Source organism: Catharus ustulatus, chromosome 18, assembly GCF_009819885.2.
Source record: "Catharus ustulatus isolate bCatUst1 chromosome 18, bCatUst1.pri.v2, whole genome shotgun sequence".
NCBI classification, from domain to species: Eukaryota; Metazoa; Chordata; class Aves; order Passeriformes; family Turdidae; genus Catharus; species Catharus ustulatus.
In genome coordinates this window covers 858,542-881,845 of record NC_046238.1, presented here as the reverse complement: position 1 = coordinate 881,845, position 23,304 = coordinate 858,542, and the positions used below count along the sequence as shown (strand labels likewise).

Sequence of the window (23,304 nt, the reverse complement as noted above, 5' to 3'; positions counted from 1 at the left end):
ATCTGTTGCAATATACATATGCTCATGCATTCATGGCAGGCTCTACAAAGTTGGCCAATGCTTTGAAGTGACAGGGGAAAATAATGCAACAGCAAAGCATGAAAAATTTCTCTAAGAGTCCTGTGGCTTTTAAAGGCAAGAACCACTTGCAGAGAAGCATATCTAAGCAGGACTGTGCTCCAAGAGCAGAGCACAGCCACAGGACACAAGTGCCAGCTGAGAGCTGCCATCCAGCATGGGCTGGAGAGCCAGGGAAGGGTCTGCAAACCCCACCTGCTGGTTCTGGGGACATGGGCACACCTGTACTTTGTTTCTGGGGACATGAACACCTCTGTGCTTTGGTTCTGGGGACATGGGCACACCTGGGGTTTGGTTCTGGGGACATGGGCACACCTGGGGTTTGGTTCTGGGGACATGGGCACACCTGGGGTTTGGTTCTGGGGACATGGGCACCTCTGTGCTTTGGTTTTGGGGACATGGGCACAGCTGGGGTTTGGTTCTGGGGATATGGGCACACCTGGGGTTTGGTTCTGGGAACATGGGCACAGCTGGGGTTTGGTTCTGGGGACATGAACACCTCTGTGCTTTGGTTTTGGGGACATGAACACCTCTGGGATTTGGTTCTGGGGACATGAACACCTCTGTGCTTTGGTTTTGGGGACATGAACACCTCTGGGATTTGGTTCTGGGGACATGAGCACATGTGTACTTTGTTTCTAGGGACATGAGCACCTCTGTGCTTTGTTTCTGGAGACGTGAACACCTCTGTGCTTTGGTTCTGGGGACATGGGCACACCTGGGGTTTGGTTCTGGGGACATGGGCACACCTGGGGTTTGGTTCTGGGGACATGAGCACATGTGTACTTTGTTTTTAGGGACATGAGCACCTCTGTGCTTTGTTTCTGGAGACATGAGCACCTCTGTGCTTTGGTTCTGGGGACATGGGCACACCTGGGGTTTGGTTCTGGGGACATAGGCACACCTGGGGTTTGGTTCTGGGACATGAGCACCTCTGTGTCCCACCCAGCCCTCTGTGCAGCTGCTCTGCTCCCACAGGGGGGGAAGGAGCTCTCAGCATCACCCCAGCTCACCTCCACCCTCTGCAGAGCCCTGTGCTCACCCTCCCTGTCCCAGCCCCAAAAAGCCCCTCGTGGGGGCTGAGCTGGACCAGGCTCCTCCAGCATCTCTCCAGGGACAGAAATCATCCAGACCCACTCACTCCCTGCCGTGAACAGAGGTCATTATTTTGACAAATTAGTTAAATCTCTCTCAGTCAGCAACGAGGACCCTGAATTATTCAACATGCATCTGTCTTTTTCCCTTACAAAAATGGCCTGTGAAGCAATAAGTGTATTTCACTTGAACCACTTCTGAAAGATGTAAGACAGTTTGGGTTCACTCCAATGCCCCTTGAAGTCAATGCGAGCCTTTCATTTAATTTTCATTTAATTAATTTCATTAAATTTGCAGATGATGCCAAGCTGGGAGGGGTTAGAAGTTCTCTGGAGCGCAAGCTTAGAATTCAAAATGATCTTCATAGCGTAGAAAGCTATCTGAAATAAATAGATGAGACTGAAGAAAGGTAAGGGCAAAGGATAAAGCTGGATAGAAACAATTAATGCAGGATGGGGAAGATTGGCCTGGTGACATCAGTGGAGAAAAGGATTTGATCCAGAGAGGATCTGACAAGAAACTCTGCAACTCCAGGGACACTGAGGACTGGAAGATGATAATTAACACCTGCAGTAACATCCCACATCTGCTCAGACAAATGACTCTCAGGAATGTTTTCCATAGCTGGAAATGTTCCTTTCGTCTCACTTGGGAAGTTCAGTGATTTCTACACCTTGCAGTGAGATAAGGGATGCACAACCTTCCCTGTCTGTGATCCATGCATGCCATCAACATGAAATTCAGGTTTCCTGGGTAAAGAAGGACACAAGCATTTCATCTTTGTCCCTCAGATTCAATATTGATGACAAACTTCTGTTGTCCTGGGAAGTTTGTTCTGCACAGTGACAGGGGCAGAACAGCCCTGTGAAATCCTCCCCTCCCAGCTCACAGACAAAGCAGACTCTGCTCAGCCCCCTTCCTATCCCTAAAGTAAAGCAATTCCCCTGTCAATTAGGTAAGTTAATAATTCCCGTGTGTAATTAGCAAAGTTTGCAGTGCACAAAGTAAATATTGCTTCCAACTTCCTTCTTTCCTTAGTAGATGGGAGAAAATGCTAAAATATTATTCTCACCTGTATTTATGGCATTAGCAGTGAAGCATTCTGACGTGCAAGACAAACCACTGCCTGAAAATTGATCACATTTCATTAAATCAGGAAGATTCAAGGGAAAGAAAATATTAAAGAGATGGAAGAAAAGGCATCCTGTTCTCCTCAGACAGCTAAACAAAGCCTGGTTCAGGAGCAGGGAAATCACTGTGGATCAATACTGCTTCATTTCTGTGTTTCTTTCATTGCACAGTCAAGTAAAATTACAACAACAATGGTGCTGCTGATGAACATTTTATATTTGAACTATTCCCATTATCTAACAGCATTTCAGCATTTTGCAAAAAAACCTCCTGACAACACTTTGTAAAGCACATCACAGTGAGGGCTCAGTGCTTATGACACAAATGTGTGTCTGTGTGCATTTTTTCATATCAATACCTATTTCTATAGTACAGATATCATTATCCTCATTGTGGGAGTGAAGGAATTAACTGTTTACAAAGCTTTGCCATGGCCTCACAGTGCTGGGGACGTTATCTGCAAATGCTATGTGGGATGAGAAATGAAGTCTCATTACTGTGATGTTGGAGAATAATCAGCCAAGCCATGAAAATAGCTACATTTAGCATAAATAGGAAAGGCAGGCCAGAAACATTTCCTCTCACACAGTTGAGAAAAAAAAAAATTATTAAACAAGCCCATACTTGTGGAATGGGTAGGAGTCCAGGTGAGGACTGAAGAGATGCAGTTTCTATTTCATCTCTGCCATTTGACCTCATGAAAGGTGTTTTTTGTGCTCTGTTTATTCATGAATGTTTTATTCATGGCTGTTTGTGTCACAGGACGGGCTCTGCTGGGCACTGCAGCTCCTGGGAAGGGAGGCTGTGCTGCTGGCAGGTGCTGCAGGTGCTTTCCCAATAAAGATGTGCTCAGAGACAGAAGAGCCAAGCCCTGCCCTGCTCAGCTCTCGCCGTGCAGAACAGCCCAGGGGCTCTGGGGACTGGGTGTGACAGCCCCAGAGCACAGGGAGCTCTCAGAACATGCCCAAGGTCAGTGCAGAGCAGAAACCAGCAGCTTTTGTGCCCATAACCAAAGCCCAGCTGTGCCCCAGAGCAGCGAAGGGTGGCACAGCAGGGCAGGGCAGGGCAGGGCAGAGGATCCTGATCCTGCTGCCAGCCTGAGCCCACAGCTCCTCCAGCTGCCTTCTCCTCTGACAAACGACAGCAGGAGCACATTCAATAAAGTATTGCAGGAGCTGGTTTCAGTGAGGATGGGAATCGAAGGTGGAGGATAATTTGAAAGCATTTTGTAAGATTTTAGCTGCTTGTTCCTATTGACTCTGATGGGAGCCGTGCTGCTTTGATCTTCCAAATGCTTTCACACTCCTTCCATCCTGACAAGCACTCATACCACAGATCTATTTACTGGGAAATTGAGGTGAGTCCTGAAGCTTGAAATCTGAACTATCTCCAAACAACCAAGAGAAAAGAATAGCAGACTCTAAAAGAGGCTCCATGAGAGCACAAACCACCCTCTTGTGTCAGCACATCCTGCGTGTTCTGTGCTTGGGAACTGATGATGGCAAAGTCTCATGGCTCATCAAGAAGCCCAGAAGATGGATTTTATATAAGACTGGATTTCATGTGAGGCTGGAATTCATGTGAAACTGGATTCATGTGAAGCTGGAATTCATGTAAATCTGGATTTCATGTGAAGTTGGATTTCATGTGAAGTTGGATTTCATGTGAGGCTGGATTACATATGAGGCTGGATTAATGTAAAGCTGGATTTCACGTGAGGCTGGATTAATGTAAAGCTGGATTTCATGTGAAACTGGATTCATGTGAAGCTGGATTTCATACAAGGTTGGATTTCACATAAGCCTGGATTTCATGTGAGCACAGGTGTGGAAGCTGCAGGAGGGAGCAGCTGTGGGTCTCTGTACTCAGCAGCTGGATTTTTTCCAGAAAATTCCTATTTAAAGCTTAGGCAAATTCTGGACACTTAATGTTCCAAGTGTGATGGAGACACCACTCACATGGAACCTGAGGCTGTCCCACCTGCTGTTATGGACAAAAACCACCCAGAGAATGGCCTGGACAATCCATGTCCCCATTTTTTCCAAATGCCCTTTGCTGGCATGGCTCTGCTCAGGCTCTGTGGGTTACAGCAATTCCCTATTCCCTCAGCTCCCTGTAAAACTTGGGACCAAATTGATGAGAAAAGGGAATTTTCTTAACACAGCAACTCTGTCCTGCAGAAGCAAGCTCCCTTGCAATGCATTATTCCCCACACAATTTTAAAGTTTATCTACCTTAAGCAAATCTGGCTGTTTCAGCTAAAAGTTGTGCAGCCTTAGGCATTGTTTATCAGATGAGCAGATGATCTTTTTAACACCTCCAGTTTCTGAGTTTCATATCATTCACTAAATCAATCTCCCTTTTATGATTTGTATTTATACCGATGCCCAATTCTATTACAACTCTCTCTTATGCTTTCTCAATTTCCTCTATTATTCTTTTTTAGGTCTACAATAGAATTCCAGTGACTTACTCAGAGGCTGTCACTTCGTATTTACGAACTGAAACTTGAATGTGCATTATTAGTTTATTTTTATGGAAATCTGTGATAACTAATGCAGTGATTCAATTTCTACCAAGAGGCTTTATGTTTGCTTTCCTATCTGGCCTCTAACCTTCATTCCTCCAAACAAACTTTTACATCTCTATTTACATATTGGGATCATTAAGGTTCTTTTCATCTCCCTGTCTCGATGGCTTCAGAAGCTGTAATGGATTTAGGCAGGAGTTTAATTAGGAACTGCTCTTTCCTGTATTTCAGGCTATATTTCATGTGAAAGGGTAAAATATGCCCCTAACAAATGAAAGATTTGATGTGAGCCCCCAAGAGCCCTGGGCTAGGTAAGTTTTAGTGGAGATCCTGGTGCTGGGTCCATTCCATGGGAAGCTGGAATTCATTTTATATGAAAAATATAAAATCCCCCTCAGCAGTTTGCCTCTGTTTTCCTTGACAGCCATGCAGACACAATCAGGCTGTTTTTAGCAAGGTGTTTCCTTATTTCCTCTCTTCAGGGAGCATGGGAAATGTCAGAGTTCCATCTCAGAGCCCCTCTGCTCAGTCCCTGCTCTGCCCCCTGCACTCCTGTCCTGCTGTAAGGACAAAGGAACCACCAGGATTGTTCCAGGGAGTGCCCTGGCCAGGCTGGGCTCAGAACACCCAGCTCCAGCCCAGCCTGGCTGAGGGATGGCTCTGAGGCTCACTGTGCTTCTGTGATTGAATTAATTAAAGCCCAGCACAGCCTGGGACTGGCTCCAGCACTCTGGGTCCCACCATCACTGTCCAGGTTCCCAATGACATTCTGGGACCATCCCATTCCTTCCCCTTCCCTAGCAATTTCTTTTCTGTGGTTTCCCTGTGTTGAACACACTTTATGATATTCAATCTTGTTTTATCCACTTGGTTTTCTCCACTCAACAACAACAAAACAGCCAAGCAGCCTGAGAAGGAGCTCTTGTCAGTAATTAGCCTTGCTGGAGCTCAGATGATGGCTGTCAGCTCTGCTACCAAAGATGCAGGATGAGTTTAATCCCCCACACCTCCAGAGCTTCAGAGAAATGAGGATCAGTGAATGCTGTCCAGCTGGATCTGCTCGGGGAGCAGAGGGCTCCAGATGAGATCAGACACACACATTGTCTAACCTGGGAACAAAGGGCACAATTTGGGAAACTGCTTGTCAAGGTGTCTCCCAAAATTAGCAGAGAGCACACGCTGCTGCCAGGGGGGCTCCTCTGTCTGCAGGGCCCTGTGAAATCCTCACCAGGGATTCTGAGCCAAGGCAAACTCTGCCTTTCCAGATTTGTTACAAGCCTGAAACTCAGCTCAGCATCACCAAAATGTGTGAAGAACCTTCAAGGAACGTGTGGGCCTGGAGCAGCAGTGGCTGTGGCTGCTTTCAGCAGGAGCTGGTGCCAGGCAGAGCCAGAGCTGTGCTCAGACACAAACACAGCCCAGCCAGAACAGCTCCTCTGCTCCTCATCCCATCAAGAGCACAGCAATCCCATTAACTGCACTGGGTACATTTGGATTTGCAGTGGCAGAGACGAGACCCAGCCATTAACAGAACTTGTATGTGTGGGTGCATGTGAGACTGACGTTTTCTTTTAGTGACAGCCAAGTGCAATTAATATAATGCTCCCAGACAATGCATAAAACACACTTTAGTACATCCATTGTGCCTTTAGAAGCCTCCTCAGCAGGGCAAAGGATACTTCCCTTCATTACAGAACTTTCACTTCTCCCTCTCTGCCTTTCAGTGGGATGAAATGGAGCATGTAATGGAACGTCATATTCATAGATTTCATTCTGCTATCAGCTCCAGGTCTGCCCAAATCTCAAACACTACAGCAGCTTTTCACATGCTCACAAATGCTCAGAGAAATTGCTGAGGGCACTCAAATCCCCAAGTCTAAAGAAGATGCCCTAAATTTACTCAAACAAAACCCCTTTACAGCTGCAAAATAATTACCTGCTTGCAAATAATCACATTATTTTTAATAGTTATTATACGGAACAGATTATTTCAGCTGGGAGAAAATATCAGCTTTGTATAATACCCACCTGCTCTAAATACACAGTTACACTTTTAGTTAAAATTGAAGAGCCATTAAAGCCACTTTTTGTAGGTGCTTAGGTTTCTAATTTGCAATTAAATTAATTGGATTTGAATGCTTAAATTGATTCAGAAATCAGGCTTATCATCCAATAACCAGTTAAACAGGATGGTGCTGCAAACCAAGGCTGCAATGGAAGTTGTTCAGCATTTCTGTGGGGGACACCAAAGGCACTGGGATGTCCTACAAAGACATCCAGCAGCCAGTGTCAGCAAAGGCAGGAGAGCAGAGCCTGCCCCGTGCAAAGCACCAGAATTGTTCCAGATCATCATTTCTGGTCACCAGCTGCACTCTGCCAACTCCTGGTGTTCTGGCACCTCGAGCACTTTGCACTTGTGTTTCACTGCTTTATCTTCCTTTCTCTTCAAATCCTCAAGTACTGCATAATTTTTTCCATAACTGCAAAGAGAAAAACTACATGGGTAGCCAAAAGTCACCATCCTAAAAGGAATGCAAAATGGTCCAGACAGTGAATAAAAGAGAAGAAATCTTCAATCAACCGACCTGCACAGACTCTGTTATATAAAAAAATCTGAAAATATTTCTAAATCCTTCCTTACTCAGCCACTGATGTTTTATCATGACAGAATTTTCTATGGGCTGTGATTAAGTGAAATTTAACAGGAGTGATTTCTGCAGTCTGTGCTCTGTCCCAGTTAGGGTTATGGATGTTATTAACAGCCCTGATGATGATGCTCATACATTGCATTTCATGTCCCAAAGCATTCTTCAGGGATTTAGCATTAATGCTCTTTATCTGTCAAGGTAATTCAGCAGCATTGTGCACCTTGTGTGTGTGACAGATCAAATGTGTGTGCCAGGGCCCACAATGGCATGTCCCAGCTGAAAGCTGTGCCAGAGGCACTGTCACATCTCACTGCAGCACCTCAGCCATCCACGGGGACTGCAATTGTTAGCCAGCCTCATTAGGGGAGAAATGAAAATCCAGTGTCACAGGCTGAGCCCTTATTAGAATCTGCAATGCCTGAAATCCCACCCCAGGTTTAACCATCCCTTCCTTCATTAGAGCAAGGCAGAGCAGGACAGCATTCAAAATCCAGCTTCATTCTGGCCTTTTGACCCCAGCCTTCCTAACCCAGGCAGCCTCCCCTGTCCCTGCACAGATGATCCAGAACCATCCCTGCTCTTCCCAGTGCCCTGGGAGCTCCAGGAACCCTGCAGGTATCCCACAGCTGATGTTCAGGATGCTTCAGCTCTGACCAGCACTCCTCTATCAACTCCAAAATTCCTCTATTAACTCCATCAGAACATGAGCCTCCCCCTCAGCAAATCCTGACACAGCCCTTGCATTTGAGCACATTTAAACCAGCTGAAAATACCTTGTCACATGCATTTTTATTTTAGCAAGACCAGCCCCTTCCACACCTATTACAACATCTGTAAACGATAAGCAAAAGCAAAGTCATTTAGTGGCTGTGAAAAGTCCTAAATTGGGCTGAGCAGACAGTCATTAAATGGCATTTGTGAGTTTTTAGTGCAGCACAGAGCTCAGTGCCAGGCTCAGAGCTGGCACCAGGGGCCATCAACACCTCACCTCACCAGGGACAGTGGCACTGCTGAACACGCTGGGGATTCTGAAGAGGAAGAATGGCAATTTATAATCACTGACACAGCTCCTGTTTTGGAGACAGGGGTCAGTGGATGACCTGAGCCCAGTTTAGCTCTGGTTCCTGCAGGGTCACATCCCTTGTACATCCCTGCTCCAGCCCAGGAAGCAGGAACTCATTTCCCTCTGCTCCCTCCTCCCTCAGTTTTCTCTAAACATCAGCCAAAATTCTCTTGTCACAGAGATGATGGAGCATTTCCCACAGCCAGGTTCAACGTGCAGTGAGCTGGGGCTGGGACTCAGCTGGAAACCCTGAATGCTCTGGGCAAGTCCAGGGGGTTTGGGCACTGCCACAGGGACACAGATCTGACACCCACAAACAGGTCAGGCACCTGGAAACCTCCACCCTCCTTCCCTGGGGGAGTGCAGGGGCACAGGGATGGCTCAGCCCTTCCCAGGGTCAGGAAAATGATGTGGCAGCAAGGGAGTGCCTGTGCCAAGCCTTGGTGACATTCAGAGAGACACAAACACAGAGGGGCACTGCTGGCACCTCACCCCTGCTGCTGAGCCCTGCCCCAGTCACTCCTTCCCCATCCCAGGGAGCTAAGCAGGCAGACAGCTCATCCACCAAAAAAAAAAAAGGGATTTCACTGATTTTCACTGATTTTCACTGATTTTCACTCTGGGCAGCAGAGGCAGGGGTGGCAGCTCTGTGAGAGCTCTGCACAGTCCAGAACTGCAGCCCAGCAGTGCTGCAGCACACTGGGGACACCCCTCAGCCCCTTCTGGGGTCACCAAATGATTACATCCCCCTTGGCATGGATACAGACATATTCCTCCCTTTAATAAAGAGAAACACCCACAGGAGGAGATTCTCACCCTGGCTCTACAAGAACACACATTTTTTTCCATGAAGCACAATTCCTCGGTATCTTCTGTAGAATTTTGAAGCCTCAATTCAGAAATTATTTGGATGCTCTTTTCCATTACACAGAAGTTTTTTATCTTATAAACTTATAGCCTTTCAAAAATACCAAGAAGTGCAGGCAGCAGTGACTGTGGCAGTCCCGCTGGGGTTTTCAGGATGGATGATTGCAAAAAGGCAAAAAGCACCACAGAAACCTCGTCACTTCCCAAGATCCACATCACAATGATGAATTGGCAGAATATGGAAGAGACAAATCCAGGAACTTCAGCAGCTTTAGGTGGGTTTTGACAATTCCTGGGGGATGCAAGGCTGTTGTACTGGATCTACATTCAGAATTCATCTTTGCCACGTCTGTTTTTCATACCAGAGATTAAAATTCTCCCTTTATAACCAACACCAGCAGCCCATGAACTGAACTCTGCAGCTATTATTACTCTTAGTTTTGACAGGGCATTTCTCTGAGTTTGTCCTGTATCCTGATCCCTAGAGCAGAGCACAAAAAGCATTTTCATTTTTGAAGTTGCTCCATCCTAAGGTGAAAAGGTCAGATAGATTCTGATGTCAGCAATACTGAAACTGAAGTTGAAATGACAGGACATGATTTCATCATTTTCTATCAAAATGACATGTTTAGACATTGCAGAAAATAAAAACATACATTTGCTGACTTAGATCAAGATTGCTTCCAGGATGGATCAAAATTTTTTGGGGATGGAGAAAGGCAGTTCAGCTGCTGGGAGAAATCCCAATATATTATGGAAAATCAAGGCATGAACTTGATCTTCACTGCACTCCCAAGGCACAGATTTATCTATTCTGTTATACTTTATGTATACAAAATATTGCACATTCTGGTTAGCCAGCTGAACAGATCCCTGCTGCTCAGGGCAGGAGGAATTCCTCTTTCCTTCTCCCTGCACTCATCCCCTGGGGCAAGCAGGGCTGACCTGGCAGCTTCCAGGCTCAATGAGCACCCTAATTCACTCTGAGCTGGCCTTAAACATGAGAGCACCGGGAGACTGGGATTCTGCCCACTCCTGGTTGGGAAGTTTTGTATCTTCACACACCTTTGCCCTTTCCAGCTGAAAATGTGTGAGCACAGGGGCCCAGGGATGTGCTGGAGAGGAACAGGCAGGGGCTGCACAAAGCACAGTGCTGAGATCGACCAGATTATTATTATTATTATTATTATTATTATTATTATTATTATTATTAGTTTGGTGGGTTTTTTTTTCTCCCTTTGATTTTTTGACTCTGTCACTCCAGTGACTTTAGAAGAATTCATCTTCCCCCCAAAGTGCACCAGGGCAAGGAAGAAAAGGAACAGCTGGTGAAAGTTTCATGCTTTAAAACACTGCCTGCTCCAGGCTATGTTAAATGCTCTGACACTCCAGCTTCCATGAAGTCTCTCACATGATGAACAAGCCGTTGTTTTGCCACTGATAAAACCACACTAAGTGTTAGTGAAAGATTTATTAGCCTGCAGTAATATTTCACAAATTGCCAAGTGTGCTGTTCTCCCCTCTAACACCCTCCCAAGTGTCAGAGCAGAGCAGCTGCCAGCCCTTCCCTGGGATCAGAAATGAGTCCCCATCGTGGACTGAACATCTTGGGGTCAGCATCCCTGTCTGGGATCAGAAATGAGTCCCCATCATGGACTGAACATCTTGGGGTCAGCATCCCTGCCTGGGATCAGAAATGAGTCCCCATCATGGACTGAACATCTTGGGGTCAGCATCCCTGTCTGGGATCAGCAACCCATCCTGGGATCAGCATCCCTATCTGGGATCAGCAACCCATCCTGGGATCAGCATCCCTATCTGGGATCAGCAACCCAGCCTGGGATCATCATCCTGGGATCAGCAACCCAGCCTGGGATCAGAAATGAGTCCCCATCATGGACTGCAACATCTTGGGATCAGCATCCTGGGATCAGCATCCCTGTCTGGGATCAGCATCCCATCCTGAGATCATCATCCTGAGATCAGCATCCCTGCCTGGGATCAGCATCCTGGGATCAGCATCCCTGCCTGGGATCAGCATCCCATCCTGGGATCATCCCTGACTGGGATCAGTGTCCTGGGATCAGCATCCCTGTCTGGGATCAGCAACCCATCCTGGGATCAGCATCCTGGGATCATCCCTGCCTGGGATCAGTGCCCTGGGATCAACATCTCTGCCTGGGATCAGCACAGTGCCAGGCAAGCCCCCACAGCCAGAACAGGCTGGGAGCTCTGGGAAAGCTGCACCAAGGAAAAGATTTCCCAGCCTAGATAGGCTGGATGGCAGGAGAAAGTTTTTTATGGGAAGAGTGATCAAGTACTGGAACTGTCTGCCCAGGAGGTGGTGGAGTCACCATCCCTGGATGTGTTTAAAACAAGGCTGGATGTGTTTAAAACAAGAGTGGATGTGGCACTGGGTGCCATGGGTTAGTTGTGTTAGGGCTGGGCTGGATTTGATCTTGGAGGTCTCTTCCAACCCAAAATTCTGTGATTGTGGGAAATGGGAATTCTGAGAGAGAGGCCACGCTGGGCACCCTGCAGGGCTCCAGGCTGTGCAGAGGATGCCAACAACAATCCCCCTGCCATCCCTGAGCCCAGAGCCCCTCTGCCATCCCTGAGCCCCTCTGCCATCCCTGAGCCCAGAGCCCCTCTGCCATCCCTGACCCCTCTGCCATCCCTGAGCCCCTCTGCCATCCCAGCAGAGCCTCCCTGCTCAGCTCCAGCACGAAATCAGCTGCAGGGTTTGCTGGAACAGCACACAGTTTGGGTAGCACACACATTTCAAACACACAGCACAACACAAAAAAGGGGCAGAGGAACTCAGTCCTGCCCCCTGGGTGACTTCTGGCAACTTTCAGGTGTCTGATCAAACAAAATGAACAAAAAGGAGATTTCGTTTCAGGGCAAACCAAATGCAGATTTTCAATTAACTCATCACACTGAAAACCCAGAGCACTGGAACATGTTGCTTTGGAAACTTGCAGGCTTTGTTGAGCCTTGAAAAAAATGGCCATTTGGAAATAGAAATGTCTTTTTAAAATGAAAGATTACAAGAAGCTGATTTTTCTTCTCTCCTTACTCTTGATTAAAATCATCTTGAGAGTTTATTCCTTACTAATAACTCAGCAAAAATAAAGTCTGCTCAAAAATCTCTCTTTTTCCCCCCATTAGTTCAGTAGGAGTTTTACTCTCTACAAATGGTCAGTGCCTTGCAGCACTTTGAACTTTAACTTTTCTGTGTCTCATTAGTGAAACAGAGTCTGTAACACACCTCCATTCCTTGGTGTGGTTATTCTGTCATGCTGGACCACATAATTTCTGATAATCATTTGTCAATACAAATATTGTTCCAATGGACTGAATTCTGCTCTGACATATTCAGCCAGGTTCAGGTAGGTGCAGTTTGGCACAAAATGAGTCAGGGCAGGGTTTGGACCAGCTCATTAAAGTTCTTTGAAGCCTCAGATGAAAGAAGTGAGTAATAAATGTGGACCCTGAAACGAAAAGAAGAATGAGGTATCCTCATTCTGCAAGGAAAATGAGCTTAACCTCATCATTAATCAACACCAAAAAGCCAGGAATAAAAGCTAAGCCACGAAGACATAATCAATCTGTGGGATGCTGCTTGGCAGATGCATTGAAAAACAGCAACAGCAGAGACCCAAAGAAGTGTAATCTTAATCTTTATTTTTCAATGGGCATCCTAAGCAGATTTTTCTTCCATTTTCTATTCCCCACTCTAATGCCCAGAGAACAGAAACTCTAATTACTGCTGCATGCTGAAGGCTGGCCAGTAATTATATTTCTTTATCTTCATTAGATGCCAGTGAACAAGGCTGGGTCTGAACCAGAGCAGGTAAACTGCAAACTCGAGACACATTTTCAATTAAGAGCTCACTTTAAACTGGCAACTCATTTCAGCTCTGCAGAAACCTCTGAGCTGCTCTGCAACAGGAGCCCAGGACATCCTGCTCCGTGCTGGGGCCAGCCTGGGGTGGCACTGGGGCTGTCACTGCCACCACCACTGATGGTGTTTGTGTGGGTAACACTGGACACACAGCACTGATGGTACATCCACAGCCTTACAGCAATCCCTGGAACTTCAGAAAGCAAACCTGATTTTTCACATGTCTTCCAAATTATATATTTGATTTCAAAACTTTTTTTTTTTCCAATTCACCAAAAAAAAAAATTTAAATAGAAGATGAGTGAGTTAGTAAGGACTTAGTCCATTAACTCCCACAACATAAGGACAAATATTTTCCTTCAGCACCAACATTCCTGCACCTGCACAGCCCATGGGGCTCCAGAGGCAGCTCTGGAAATCCTCCCCAGGTGGGAAGTGCCAGACACCCCCGAGTGTTTGATGGGCAGGATGGAAATTGTCATTTTGTGTTTGGTTTGCTGCTTCACTGAAGCACACAGAGCAATCACAGCAATAATAAATCCTGGTGTTCCAGCAGGAGGAAAAGAACTTGTTCCACTAGAGAACAGCACTGTTGTGCAGGTCCTACCTTGATGACATCTTCATCTGATGAGCTGCATTCCACAGACTCCACCAGATCTGTCACAGTCCCATCATCTTCCACAGAAACCACCTTGACAGGGACAGCCACTGTTTTCCCAGTGAGGATAGCTGTGTTCAGGATCTCTGCTTCCTGGGGGGAAAGAAAACAAAAGGCCACTTCACATATATATCTATATATTTATATAGATGTATTGCTATGAATTCATTAGTACCACCTAGATTCAGCTTTAATTCCTGGTGGCTGTGGCAAGAACTGCTCCAAGTGCAGCAGAACTGTTCCTGAGTGGAATCACAGTTCTGGAGCTTTCCAGGATTTCCTGGCTCTTGCTGGGCAAGCACTTCCCCACACCTCCTGCTTTACCTTTCCCAGGGGTTTGTGCAGACCCAGCCTCTCACAGAGGGATGCTCAGAGGGTCTGGGCTCTTCAAACACAACCTGTGCCTACTGCAGAACCCATTCCTCTGTTTGATTTACATTTCTTATTGGCAGGTGCTGAGTTCTGATCATGTGAGGAGCAGCACAGCTCTTTGTCACTGGTGTCACCTCTGATCTGTGCCAGCACTGAGCACAAACTGCTGCTCGAGTCCCCCCACCCTGGCTGCCAACCCTGCTCATTTCTGGAAAGGTCTCTGAGCTGCCAGAGCTGTGCCTGTGGAGCTGGGACCATCCTGGAGAACAAGAGGCTCTTGATTTCAGCTGGCTCCTGTGCAATAAAGGCTCCCAAAGCCCCCCAAGTGCTAAATTCTCATTATCTAAACAGTTCCCACTATGAGCTCTGAGACTGACCTGATTTTCCTCCTGGAAGACAAGAAAGTGGGAGATTGGAACCAAGGTACCAGAAGATGATGACTGCTCCTACTGCCTCTTGAGCTACAGGGGAGAAGCTGAGATTTTCCTCCTCTAAAGTATTCACATCAAAAAGACCTTTTCCTCTTACTTAAAGAGACAGACACACTTTATTCAGACTCAAAGCAATATTTAAAGAAAGGAAAAAGCCCCTCCTGGTCACTTGACAGCTGCTTTGCTGAGGTTGCCCCATCCTCACCGTGATCTTTGGGGAAGGGAGAAAGAGGATTTCACAAGAAGAGAACTTGAGAAGAAAATCCTCTCCCTCCTCCAGCACAAAAGCCCTTCAGAAATATTGAAATTAGAATTCAACAGGGGTGACAATATCTGCCTGTACAGTCAGGTCTGTCGAGCACACATTTGCTCCCAGTGCAGAACACATTGCTCAGGCTGTGAGTTCTCAGATTTGCAATTAAGTCTCCAGGTTCTTTGTTTTTTCCCCCATCTGGGCTTTGCACCCAAGTTACTCAGAAGTTTTTGCTGCTCTCTCAGGCTCCACAAACGGGGCAGCCTGCCAGAGCCAGTGCTGTGACCCAGCATCACTGCTGGTCCTGCTGGTGGTCTTGGCCATAAATCTCATTGTTCTGGGATTATTGGGGGCCACACCAAGCTGCTCCCACCTCGTCCTGAGCTGCTCCCCAAGCAGCAGCAGCTCCTCCCTTCCTGCTCCAGCAGTGTGACCCTCACAATTATTTTAAAAAGCAAAGGGAACTTTAATAAGCAAGCCTTTGAAACAGCGTGATTAATGAGCTCTGCTTACCAAAGGCAAATGTAATTTCCCCTGGTAAGAGCCAGGAACTGAGAATGATTCTCAAAAGCTCCATGAATTTCTTTTGAGTCTCTGAGTTTCCCAGTTATTCTGGATACTCTGAGCACAGAGTGCATCCCAATCCAGCTGTTCCTGCCTCTGGATGGGAATGCTGCAGCTCCCTGCTCTCCTATCTGACCCCAGGAATTTGGGCACGTCCTGGGGCAGCTCTGTGCCCACCCCAAAAAACCAGGGAAGGACTCCCAGGATGATTTCTTTGGCAGGGAGGGATAACAACTCTGAGAGCAGCTCCCACAGCAGGGCACAGGGAAATGTTCCTTTGTGTTCAGCCAGGAGGGGCTGAGCATTCCCCTGGTGAAATCAGGGGAAAATTCATTCTGAGGAAACCAACACCACACTCATTTAGCTCCACTGAGATTTATGGCTCAGAGCTCAGCATGTAAAAGCTATAAATTGAAATAGTTACTAATTTAAAACTGTTGCTTTCTGCTGCTTGAGTCTCCTGAAGAAATATGATGTTCTTTATCTACAAATAACATAGATTACAGGAGATAAGATGTCAGGACACCTCAGGATGGGAGCAGTTATGCTTTTGCAAAGTTACAGCCAAAAAGTGTCACTGTTAGAAGCTGATTCCCTCAGCAGCTGTTAAAAAGATGCTGAACTTTAACTATTAGCACAGCATAGCTCTGTAATTCACTTACACTGAGCCCCTCCAATAATAAAATGAAATAATCAGAGAAAAATATGTCTCTTCATGTATTAGAAATGGAAGACCAGGTAATCTTTATTCTGAAATTGCTACCACGGTAAATAAATAGTAATACTTTAAAGAAGCTGCTGGAGTGAGAGTTCTTTGCTTGCTGAAGAGATCCATATTAAATAACTGAGCATATTGAGCCCTCCAGCAGAAACATATTCAGAAGATGTACACAGTAAGCATCAATTTAAGTTGAAATGCAGAAGTGAATACCTATTAGTTTTTATTTTTTCTTTCAATTTTAATAGGTAGCTTCCCTGAAATTTAATTTCCCTTTGGACATCTTTTGCCTTATCTTTCCTAGGGTGAAAAAAAGGGACTTTAACAATATCTTTATAAATTGTTCCAAATTTCTGTTCCTGCCCCCAGTGATCAGCATATACACAGATTTCCCAGTGTTTGTGGATATGTATATATATATAACCTTTTAAATAAATAAATGCATGACTAACCCAAGCTCCACTCAGCCCAGGACTCGAGGGGCTCCTTTCTGAAACTTGTGGTGCCCTGGGAGCTTGGGCTGAGCCTGGAAATGCTCAGCAGCTCCTGAATCCAAACCACATTTACTCCTTTACTCCACATTTACCCCTGGCAGTTAACTCAGTGCCTTACCCATCAGTAACTCCTCTTGCTGCTGCTCCCTTCTCACCACACTCACCCTTCAGAAGTGCTTGTCCTACTCCAGTACACAGGAAAAGGGGATTAGAAATTCCCCATGGCACTGCAATTCCTGCTCCAGAAGCACAGCAGATCTCCAGAGCCATCCTTCCTTAGGGCAGTGGAATATCTCTGTGCAGCCTAAAGATCTCATTTCAAAAACCAAGAGTGTTCCTCTTGGCTTTCAGAAGGTGTTTTGGCTTTTGGGTTATGCACAGACTGCAATCAGGAGGAGAATGAAAGCATCCCTGAGATCTCCTCAAGTCCAGAGCACGCCACAAACAAGACTGAACACTGCCTGCAAATCCCTCCCATTCACATTCCTTAACATTCCCCATTTTCTCCTTTCCAATGTATTTTCTATTAATCAGCATGTGGAGCATTAATCCAGGGCCCCACCTTGAATCTTTTCACAATTCAGTTAAAGAAGAGCCAGCTCTGCCTCCTGTGCACCCATCTTGCTCAAATCACAGAATCCACGCTGCAGTCATGCATAACTAATTTCAAATCTTATTTAGCATCAAGTCTCAGAATTAAGGAGCTAAGTGACAGCTGTTTAATTAACTCCTTAAGCTGATTAGAAAGCATTACAGAAATCCCCCCAAGGAAGAGTTTATAACTGTCAAGAGAGCCTAAGGCCATGTTAATGCTTCTGTTTAAATTTAGTAAGCTTCTAAACCAATAAAGTCTAAATGCTTGACATTCTCATGGATGTGGTCAAACTCAGCTCTTTTCCTCCTGTTACCACTGCAAGGGTAGGACACAAAAAGGGATTTGAGGAGTCAGGAAGCAGCAGCTGAACAAAAGAGCCAAGAGCTGCATCTCCCCCAGGAGCTGCTGGTCCGTGGCACCACCCTCGATTATTTGGGATTAGTTCGGAGCTGGGGCAAAGCTGAGCTTGCACCTGAAGTGCAGAGTCATCTCCAGCCCCTGGCTGCAAGGAAAAAGGGTCTGTTCATCAGCTCTCAAAACCTAAATCCACCTTTAATGATAAGATTATGGCAGCTGAAGTACAAGTTTCAGGAGCAGCTGCTGGGGTTAGATACAAGGTGCTGCAGAGAAACCAAAATTGTTCCAAAGAAGATTTCCTCGCCTGCAGTACATTATTGTCAGCTCTGAGCTTGCAAACAGCTAGAAATACATAAAATATCATTCTGGTTTCCTTATTTCCCCTGTTGTTTCCAGATTCTTTAGGATGCACTGGAAAAATTATTGAAAACTCAGCTGCAATTCTTCTGTGTCCAAAGGAGGAAAGGAGCAGAGGCCAGAAATAACCCAAATTAATTTGTGAGACCTTTAATATAAACAGAAGAGTTGAAGGTACAAGTTGAAACGCTGCAAGTATGAGAAATGATGGTGAAACCTGAATGAGAAAATGTGGACAGACTGACACGAACTTCAAGGTTAAATGTTTGGTTTAATGTGGGCACCTTTCACATGCAGAATGAAAAGTGAGGTCTGGGGATGGGAGAGAGGAGGGGGATATAAGCAAATGAATCCCATTTCATTCCAGCTTTCAGCAGGTTCCCTTTTTGCTCAGTGCAGGCAGCAGAGATGTGCTGACACAGGGTTAAACAGAACATTTCTCTGGACACATCCACCTGCTGACTCCCACTCTTCCCACAGCTGCTAGAGAGGGGAAAATGGATTTTCTGAATGGCAAAATGTGATTGCAAACCACTGTTTAGAAAGGAGTGGGTGGCAGAATCAATGCCTGAATATATTTTTCACCCTTTCCTCCTCAGACTGGGATTCCTTGAACAATTTTGGCTCTGTGTGATGGGGTGACACCTCCAGCCATGCTCTCCCTCCTCACTGGGGCAGAATCAGTGCAGGGAGCAGACATGGCAAGGACAAGCAGTGGAACAAAACCCCAAACACACACAGAGCCCAGCAATCCCAATTTTCCAGTTAAAAACAGAGAACTGCCAATGGCTGGGTTGTGCTGTAGGGAAAAAAAAAAACACACGGGATAATCAGAGACTGTCTGCCACTCCTACTGTCACACACAAGGCAGCCAGGAAAAATATCTAATTATATTTAATCCCAGACTTAACTTCTGCAAAGCTTGAAGCTGTTTTATATTCTTGCTAACAAACTTTCATCTGGGTGTAGATAGAATCTATCACTGAGGCTGGAGGAGGGGGAGAGCAGCTGAAGATGTGGCAGTGCTGAGCACAGTAAAGAGGGAGAGAAGGAGCAAAGTGAGAGGCAGGTGGTACAAAGGAAAAGGGGATCGTTAGAGGATGACCAGCAGTGAGAGGTTTCTCGTTACACAGCCTGTGATGTTCAGCAAAAAGCTCAAGAAGGGAAGAAATGCATCTCAGCAGGCAAGCACAGGGACTCTGCCCAGGCTGTAATTCCTGTTTCTCCTGGCTGTGCAGGACAGACTGTGGGCACTGCCTGTGATTGCAGGATGCAATTCCACGTCCTTAAGTGATGAAAAATGCCAGGAAATAAATCATCTCACTCCCAGGGAGAGAAAACCACGTCTGCCTGTTGTGTCCCTTCTCCCTGCCTCTGCCTGTTTTGTGTGGCTCAGCTGGAAGGGTTCAGAACAGAGATGTTGGGTTTGTTTGGTGTGTGTGCAGTGCCCAGCCCCAGCTCAGAGCCAGCTAACCACAGGTAACAGCTCCTGCAGGTAAAACACGGCAAACACAGCAAGGGCAAGAGCAAATCCTGGGGAGGGAGGGAGGGAGAGCTGCTGCCTCCTTCTTGGGGCTCATTGTTATTGACAGCTCTGCATAAAAACACCTCGGGATTCCAGGTGTGCAACGGTGACTTCACTGAGCACAAGTTGATTTTAAACCTGACTTCTGTGTTTCTGGGAGCAAACAGCACCCAGGAAAACTGCAGAGCTCAGTACTGGGATGGACTGGGATGGAACCAGCAGAGGCTGCACTGGGAGCAAACAGAAATATGGAAAAGTGTAGAGTTCAGCACTGGGATGGACTGGGATGGAACCAGCAGAGGCTGCTCTGGGAGCAAACAGAAATATTGAAAACTGCAGAGCTCAGCACTGGGATGGTCCCAGCAGAGGCTGCTCTGGCTCTGTCACACCTGGGGAGGCAGAGCCCCCCATGGGAATTCACTTTTCCTCACTGTAGAGGCAATGGGAATTTAATTTGTCTCAGGTTTAAGATGACAAAGCCCCTTTGATGTGCAGCATTTAGGAATTGTGTCAGCATCCTTCTGGGGAGCTCCTTTGGTGTTTGGGTGTTTGCAGTGCTAAGCAGGCTCCCACCAGCCCAGGGAGCTGTCATGTACCTTCCCTGCTTATCAAAGTCAGACCCAGGAAGCCTCAGAGTTGTCAGGCTGTGTTTAGCAGAGAAATTGCTAATTAATTCACAGGCCCCAAACTGTAACTCCACCAAGCTGTGTGTGCATCCTTGATTTCAGGCTCTAGACAGGCTGCTCGAGCTGATAACAACTCAGCTTGCTCTTTAAAGCAAACAAACAAACAATGTATATTTGGGGAGGATTTCTTCTTGGCTTTCCCCCAGCAGGCTGCCAGGCACAGCACAGAGGGACAGGCTGATCCTCCCAGGACAGGGAGCAGGGCTGGCATCTCAGGAGTCTCTGGGTGTGAGCACAGTGCTGAGCCTGGGGAGGCTCTTGTGCCAAATTAGTCAAATTAGTCAGGATTTCACACTCGGGGTCTTGCAGGGGTTTGGTGCCTGCAGGGCTGGACTGTGGATGTGATGTGGGGATTTCCAGGGACAAAGGGGAAGCTCTGGGATACCACTTCAAAGCAAGGATGCCAATGAGACTCTGGCAGTGCAGTTCAGCAGAGTAAAGATCTGGTGGGATGTGCACAGAGCCAGCATGGCAGGGGTCAAACTGGCTGAAACAGAGGGGAGCATTAAAAACCCCCAAGCAAATCACTAGCCTTGTTTAATATGTTTTTTTTTTAATTATATTTTTTTTTCACAGCTTGGTGCTGTATCCTGAGCTGCACACAAATCCTTCCCCTCTCCCACCCCATGCTGGCCCTGTGGGATCTGTGGTTAAAGGGAATAAATCTCACAGACATGGCTGGGAACCCTTTCCCCATCTCCCACCCTGTGCTGGCCCCATGGGATCTGTGGTTAAAGGGAATAAATCTCACAGACATGGCTGGGAACCCTTTCCCCATCTCCCATCCCGTGCTGGCCCTGTGGGATCCATGGTTAAAGGGAATAAATCTCACAGACATGGCTGAGCACAGAGCAGAGCTATGGATGCCATAAGTCAGGAACACATAAAAGAGTCAGTGATCACAGAAGTTCCTTGCACAAGTATTGCTGCATCACAGGGTGACAGAGGTGTAAGGGATGGGTGTTTGTGTTACTGGGAAAAGGCTTCCCCAGACTCTGACGTGGAATCAGAGCCCTCTGATAAATGCAGAAGTGCTGGAACAAAAGGAGATTTATTTTCTGAATAAGTTCAGATTTTCCTGTTGTTTTACCATCAGACACATTCCCACCTCAAAGCAATCCTGGTGTAACCCTAAGGTGAGCACACATCTGCTGAGCTCTGCCTGCCAGGGCTCCCCACAGCTTTGTTTGTACCTGGAGGCCCTGCTGTGCAACATCCCAGTAATTCCATTTCCATCCCAGCTCCTCACAGAGCCCTGGTGCTCAGTGTGCCCTCCCTGGAGCCCAGTGCCACGGCAGGGGCTGTTCCCTGGGACTGATCCCCTCTGGATCTCACTCAGCAGTGCCCTGGCAGTGTCCCACAGTGCCACTGCCTCTGTCACTCGTTCTGTGTGCCCCTCCCAAGCTGCTCCATCATCTCCTACAATTTTCCCAGCTTTTAATGTCTCACAGCCACCTCTCCCAGCAGCACATCCTGGCTGTTCTGTGACACCTGCAGAGCTGGTGCTTTACAGCCCTCTTTAGCATTCAGCTCTGCCACAATGATTGCAGGATGCTGCAGATCTCCAGCAGGCTCCTTTGTTCTCTCCTCCCATCTCCCACAGCTTTGGTTTAACTCTGGGCTAAGCAAGACCTGTTGGTAAAGCAGGAGAATCAAGGTGCACACAGAGCCATGGAGGCTGAGAGACCTCTGAGACGAGAAATCGATTTATCAACACGTTTATCAACTCTGACTCGATTTTCCCATGGCTGTACAAGTTGTGCTGTTGCTCCTGCAGCTCTCCAGAGGGGACAGCAGATGAGCAGTGAGGTTGTGAGCTGCCCAAGCCACCCCTGGAGCTCTGCCTTCCCATTTCCCTGCTGCAGGGGGAGAATCCTGACAGCAAGGACCATGTACCAAATGTGGAGAAAACGCTGCAGGGGCCATGAGGAAACAGCAGGTTTGCAGGGATGGAATCTGCCCAAACGTGGCAATTACTGCAAACTCTCCTGGCAGAGCCACAGAGCAGGGACCAAACCAGTTTTTCCCTTTTCTAAAGAGAGGAAAAAGGGCTTTAAGGAAAAGAGAACTCATGTTCTGCAGGTCACTGTGCAGAGGAGAAGTGACTGAACTGCCTGTTCGAAATTCCCTCCCAGACTGGCCTGGCAGCTCGTGCAGCACATTTATATTTAGGAATGTCAGGCAAGGAGCAGCCTGAGCTAAACTGGGACCATCCCAGGGCCCTGGAAAGCTGCCTGCAACCCAACAGTTCATTCATGAGCAGAGCAGCAGGGCAGCCTGCAGCCAGGGCTCTGCTCCTTCACAATTAGCTCCTCAGCTTTAAACAGAAACACACAAATCACACAGGGGACAGTCAGAAAAGGATCATCTTCCAGCTCCCATATGGCAAATGGGGCCAAAGTCTGCTCTGAGACATGTGAGCGTGACCTTGGTGGGGACAGCAGGGTGGCCAGGACAGAATCTGGGGCACAGCAGGTCCTGAGGACAATCCCTGGCTGGACAAGGATGGTCCTGCACTGCTCCCCTCCTGCCCTGGCCACAGGCACCCTCACTCAGAGGGACTTGCACACCCCTTCCTGGCACTACAGCCATTTATCCCCTGGGCTTTGCTCCAGCACTGCCACACCTTCAGCTCTTTGTGTGTGGTTTGGGGAAAAAAGTCACTAATTTTGGTTTTTTGTTTGTTTTAATAGAACACAAAATTTTATTTCTAACAATCTCCCTGGTCACAGATTCCATGTCCAGAGGGGTGTTTCTGTGCCTGGACCCCAGTGGCACTGCTTACAGAACTTCTCCTCTGTGATTCTCTGGGTAGAAATGGGTGCAACTTTGCTGATTTTGCAGATATGCCAAGGAAGTGACCCGAAAATTTGACTCCCCTGCCACAGATAAAGGCTGTGGTAAAGGGCAGGATCAGAATCTGAACGAAGATAAAACATTTCTAGGTCTACAAGTAGGCTGAGAAAGAAAGCAGT

General features: G+C 46.9%; 1 protein-coding gene across 1 annotated transcript in view; it reads right to left on the bottom strand.

Moving 5' to 3' along the window:
• The window catches only part of TMEM132D (transmembrane protein 132D), a 189,660-nt gene that overhangs the window by 18,053 nt on the left and 148,303 nt on the right, over positions 1 to 23,304 (bottom strand). Inside the window, exon 5 of the mRNA XM_033075746.2 lies at positions 13,927 to 14,070. Coding sequence (XP_032931637.1) covers positions 13,927 to 14,070 — 144 coding nt within the window. The remainder of the gene's footprint in view (positions 1 to 13,926; positions 14,071 to 23,304) is intronic.